Source organism: Microtus ochrogaster, chromosome 7, assembly GCF_000317375.1.
Source record: "Microtus ochrogaster isolate Prairie Vole_2 chromosome 7, MicOch1.0, whole genome shotgun sequence".
In the NCBI taxonomy this organism is placed as follows: Eukaryota; Metazoa; Chordata; class Mammalia; order Rodentia; family Cricetidae; genus Microtus; species Microtus ochrogaster.
The window spans coordinates 84,128,123-84,133,608 of NC_022014.1; the positions used below are offsets into that span (position 1 = coordinate 84,128,123).

The 5,486-nt window shown below is 54.0% G+C and overlaps 1 protein-coding gene across 2 annotated transcripts in view; it reads right to left on the minus strand.

The window, feature by feature from the left end:
• The window catches only part of Csnk1d (casein kinase 1 delta), a 29,539-nt gene extending 25,907 nt beyond the window's left edge, over positions 1–3,632 (minus strand). For both annotated transcript variants that reach the window (XM_005350907.2, XM_005350908.2), the window contains exon 1: positions 3,233–3,632. In XM_005350907.2, coding sequence (XP_005350964.1) covers positions 3,233–3,308 — 76 coding nt within the window. In that variant the 5' untranslated portion in view covers positions 3,309–3,632. The remainder of the gene's footprint in view (positions 1–3,232) is intronic.
• Positions 3,633–5,486: the final 1,854 nt, after the last annotated feature.

Sequence of the window (5,486 nt, forward strand, 5' to 3'; positions counted from 1 at the left end):
GAGTTCCAGGACAGTCAAGGAAACCCTGTGAAGTCCTCTCTTGAGAAAAAGAGAAAACAAAACCCAAGAAACAATCTTGTTAATAGCGAAGTGGGGAGCCACCTCCCAACAGCAAGGCAAAGGTCATCTCACAGGGCGATGTCGGCAGAGTAGCACGCAGTGTCACTGCTACCCGTCAGAATAACACTAGTCCAAGGCAGAAGCAAGCCATGGCCCAACGGCACTGCAGGATGGGAACTCTATAATTACAATGGTGCTACCACAACTTTTAGGGACTAATCCTAGATCACAGTACCCTCAAATATCCAGGTTCAGTCACCCATCTCCAACACGTCAGAACGAAAAGTAACAAAGCACAGCAGAGGAGATTTATTCAACATAATCACACTAGGGAGAACTGCCAGGCTGTCACTCAGGTGTCCTTGTTTTTGATCATATGACATCTAAACATGCTGGGCTGCTATACTAGCATGAATGCCAAGCCCAGGTCGGACCCTCCTGGAACTCCAAACAAGGGGCTAAAGTAGGTATACTTAAGCAGACCTGGTCAAGGCATGGTCCCACCATTACTGTCTCAGTTCCTATCTGTCCTGGAAGGTATATACATAAGCTGTCAGAACTATATGGAATCTTTCTGAACATCAAGTTTGGGGGTAGCACAAGGATTTCAGCCTTGACTTTCCTCCAACATGGGTAATTTTAATTCCTTGATGTCTGGCTCAATAGATAACATACTTACTATCCAAGCACGAGGGTCCGAGTTTGGACCTCCCAGCACCTATGTAAATGCTAGGTAGGACTGACACTCCACTTGTTATCCCTATCTAGGAAGCACAGACTGGGTTTCTGGAGCAAGTTTGGTTAACTTGCCTCAGTATATAAAGTGAAAAGGGACCGCACACAGCACTCGGGAGGCAGAAGCAGGCAAATCTCTGAGTTTAAGGCTAGCTAGGACTACATGGTGAGACCCTGTCTTAAAACAAACAACAGCAACGAAAAACCCCACAAACTATGACAGACAGGTAAGCCAGGGACTCTAACCCTAGAATCCCAGTGATCCATTTTAGAACACATCAGAGGAATAATCAAAATAGAACTCCCTGGAAAAGGTTAGCTCACGTGATCCAATGCTGTGTGCTCAGTCCTCTGTCTAAGCTAGTCAGATGTAGAAGTCCCACCACCCACACGCCTGTGGAAGACCCTGAGCAGGTTCAAGACAGTCTCTCAACCCTCTCCTTTCCCTGTGCACCACTGCTCTGGATGGAAAGAGGCTACGGGAACTGGGGGGTGAGGTGGGTGGGGTGCTGAAGGGCTGTGATGTGGTAAGCCACACCCCCGACAGAGCCTGAACACTCTGAGTTTACGTCTCTGAGTGGCATGTGACACCACATCACAATTTGCTTGTTAGCATCAATCTTCAGAAAGCACAAAACTGCTTGGCAAAATCTCAGGGAACAAAAAGTTTCAAAATACCTATTTTCTGATGCCCATGAAAGGGTGGCTAATGGATTGGCTTCAGTGTAGCTCCTATATCCTGAGGTTAAACTTCTGCCAAAATCTATTATTCTATAAATAAGCCAAACATCTCCATTTACCCAGCACTCTGACCCCCAAACACTGCCGAGAAGGCATCTGGCGGACTACTTGGTTATAAATATTTAAATACGCAAACCCCAAGCATCTCTAAAGCAGGTTTTACTAATCAGGCCATGTTGGTAAGAAGTACAGGTACTAACTACTTCTGATGTACAGTACTGATGTGGCACATAGCAGGGTTGCCAGGCACCACAAAAAGAACTAAGAACTACCTATATCCTATATGGGTCAGTTGTTCACCCCACACCACCAGCTGTCAAGATCCCAGAAGTCTGAGTAGGAAGTTCTTGGACTTGGGTAGCCTGAGAGGCAAGGCCCAAAGCTCTGCTTCTGCCTGACTCTATTACAGGTACAGCAGCCAAAGGAAGGCAGAAGCTGGGCTACTCAACAGAGCACACTTGCCTCTCACAGGCAACAACCCAGAAGGCTGGCGGACCTCAAGTTCAGAGGCTTTGCAATGATCTACAATCCCACTCATTTTAAAATGCCCAACAAGAGGGTTTGAGCAAACCCGTAATTACATGGATGTATGTGCATATTCCTTCACTGTCAAGTCTGACGTAAGCCCGGATAGTCTAATCCTCAGGGTAGGATTCTCAAGTCTGCCTTGACAATTCTGAGAGTCAAGTCATGAGAACTTCCAGGCCACTTCCTCCCCTCTCTTCTGCCAAACTCTTCACACCGACTGTGCCCCCATCGGTCACAATTTCATTCCTGTTGATGTCCAGGAGTCCAGCAGTCAACTTAAGATGCTCACCCTACACTGCAGACCCCCACCAACCCAAGGCTCAAGGGCCAGGCACTGCTCTAGCTCAGACCTTCCCAGCCCTGTGCTGGAGTAAGGTGGCAGCCATGAGAGCACAGACGATCCCTCCGGCAGGTCAGTTCACTGGAAACACCACTCGAACCCGCAGACACCGGCCCGTCACCTCCCCATTTCGGGGCCGGGACACTCCCCACCTCCACGCTACCCTCCCGATTGTTCTGACATTTCTCCCCCACACACCCAAACACGCAGGATGACCCTGCAGGGGTGAGGGGCAGGACCGGAGCCTCGGAGGAGCACAGAGAGCGTGGCCTTTGTTTACTGCGGTGACCTTAGGTGGGGGGAGGCTGCTGACGCCGGGCCCCGCAGCCCAGGCCCGGCCTCCTTGGGGCCCCACCCCCAGCCCGCTGCCCTCCCTCCCCCACGCCCCGCTCTCCCCTCCCCCGCCCCACGGTCCCGCTGCCCCTGGCCGAGCTCCAGCACAGCCCCCCGCCCGGACCCGCCGTCCTTTTCCCACGCCCTCCGACACCCCACAACCGCTCTCCGAGCCCCGCTGCTCCCCACCTCGCTGGCCCCCGACCACTCCCCAGGCTCTCTCCGCGCTCTACCCCCACTGTTCCGGGGTCCCCCGACTCGCTCTCCCGACCCTTCCCCGCCCCCCCCCCCGCAGCCCCCCGCAGCCCGCCGCGCCCAGTCCCCCGGCCGCGCTCGCACGGCGGCCGTTGGTGTTGGCCGCGGCCGGTGGTCCGGACCCTCGGACTGCGGGGATGCAGAGCGGCCGAGCGTCCCCTCCGGCCCTGGCGGAGGCCTCGGCCCCGCCGGGAACCCCGCCCGGCCGGCTCCCGGGAGCTCGATGGCGCCGGGCCTCACCGAGATAGATGTCTCCGAAGGAGCCACTGCCGATCTTGCGGCCCAGCCGGTACCTGTTCCCGACCCTCAGCTCCATGGCGGCGGTGCGGCTCGCTGCTGCCCGCCCGCCCGGCCGCTTCCTGGGTCTGCGCCCCGGGAGGCGGCGCCGCTGCTGCCGCTACTGCGGGTCCGGTCCGGCTCCGCCCCCCTCACGGCCCCGCTTTCACCATCGCTTTCCGGTTGCCCCGTCGCTCTCAGCGCCTCAATACGGGGCGGATGGGACAGTCCAAGCGCCGCCGCCGCTGCTCCGGTCCCTGCCGGCCCCGCTCACGCTCTCCCCGCCGCGGATGGACTCGGATCTTCCGGGCCTAAATCCCCCTTCAGCTGCCTAAAGGAGCCGCCGCCATCGCGCTGTGACGTCACTTCCCCTAGCAACCCGGAGGGGCGGGGCCACGGCGCTCGGGGGCGGGGCTTGGCTACTTAGTTTCTCTGTCCCCTTAGCCACCGCGCTCCCGCAGGACGGCTACGGCTGGTCTCTCTGGGCTTTCTATTTGTCTCCAACAGGAATCTGAGGAAGCTAAACCGTGCGTGGTAGGATATGGCCTGAAGGGAAAGGGTAGTCCCAGCTCTCGGGAGGACGAGTCAGGAGGATCATGAGTTCTAGACCATCCTAAGCTACAAGAGACCCTGATTCTAAACACACCACATGTACCAAGCAGCAGTTCTTTCTGCAAAGCCCGGGAGAGGTCCTGAAGAGCTGCTCTTTGCAAATGAGGGGAACGGGGTAAAGAGGAGGCTCCAGGCCCGGCTATGGGGGTCACAGATAGGCAATTTGTTTTGTAGGAATCAACAGTTGTAGGCTTTGAATGCTGCAGTTGTGGCACCTTCTTGCTCATCAAGGATGGAAGGAGAGTGGTCCTCGGACAGTAAGGTAAAGTTGAATTCACTGAGGGTATAGAGGGTATGACCCAGACCCTGGTCTCTCTCCAGTGCCATCTGCCTGGAGACCACATCAACATTTTTTTTTTCTGGTCTGTATTGGATCTGAATGTTCTTCCTGGAAAATGCATTCATGAATTCTGAAGTTCAGGCCGATGGCCAGATTCCAAGGCTTGGCTGTCTGTTCCGACCACTGAGGAGGGCCTTCGGGGAAGCCACCACACAGGAGGTATACCCTACACCCCACCCAGCTAGGAACACAGAGCCGTGGATCAACTTAATGCTTTTTATTTGAACAGCTAGCACCCATACCATGCTGTACACAAGGTATAGAGCTTCATGACACCTCAAAGTGACTCCTGGCGCGTGGGCAAGCAAAGTTGCCATGCAATTGCCCCCCAGGAACACACAGAGCTCGTATCTCTTCCTTTCTGGTCTCCTGGCTCCACCACCTTCCTTTTGGGGGTGCCGCAGGGCCTGCCTACACATAGCTAGCAGTCAGGTTGGAGAGCGTTACACAGCGTGGCTGGAGATAGAAGATACCAGAAGACAAACAAACCAGTAGCCATTGAGTGGTGGGTAGCTGGGAACTGCCCAACTTCTCAATCCAGGAGACAGAGCTGGACTTGACCAGAGTAGGAAAAAGAATCTCACTGACAGAATTCACTTACGATTTTTCTAATGAAAAATTAGAAACGTATGAACAACACCTAGCTTCCCCATCAGAGAAACCCATATGTTAACCTGGGAACAGAACTGACCTGGTAGCTGGACCAACCTCTCCCTTAGCAGCCTTGGGCTGATTCAAGCCCGATCTTAGGTACTGATCCTCCCTCTTGAGGCATCTGCTCTTTCTCGAGTAGGAAACCGAGGATGTGATCTGCTGTATGTCCAGGGTTCTGCCTGACTCTCCTGTCTTAAATAAGTCAGGACAGTCAACTGTTAAAGTGACCAAATTTTTTGCTATATTTAGCTTTTGATGGCCAAAAGGAGGCAATACACGGAAAGGGCCCCAGGCTAAGGGTTAAGCACAATTAATAAAAACTCAAGAGAGAGAAATTGGAGTTCAACCTGAAGGTCCAAAAAGTAAAACAGCCAGCCATTGGCTCTTATCTCTAGCTAAGTCCAAAATGGTGATCCTGCCTCCAGGAATCTCAGAATTAAGACTGTGTCTGGGAGCTGTCTCCTCCTGTTTTATATTCCTCTCTAGGGCTGGGATTAAAGGCGTGCACCGCCCGGTTTTCTACGACAAACTAGTGTGGCTACTGGGATTAAAGGTGTGTGTCACCACTTCCGGGTCTGTAAGGCTGACCAGTGCGACTGTTTTACTCTCTGA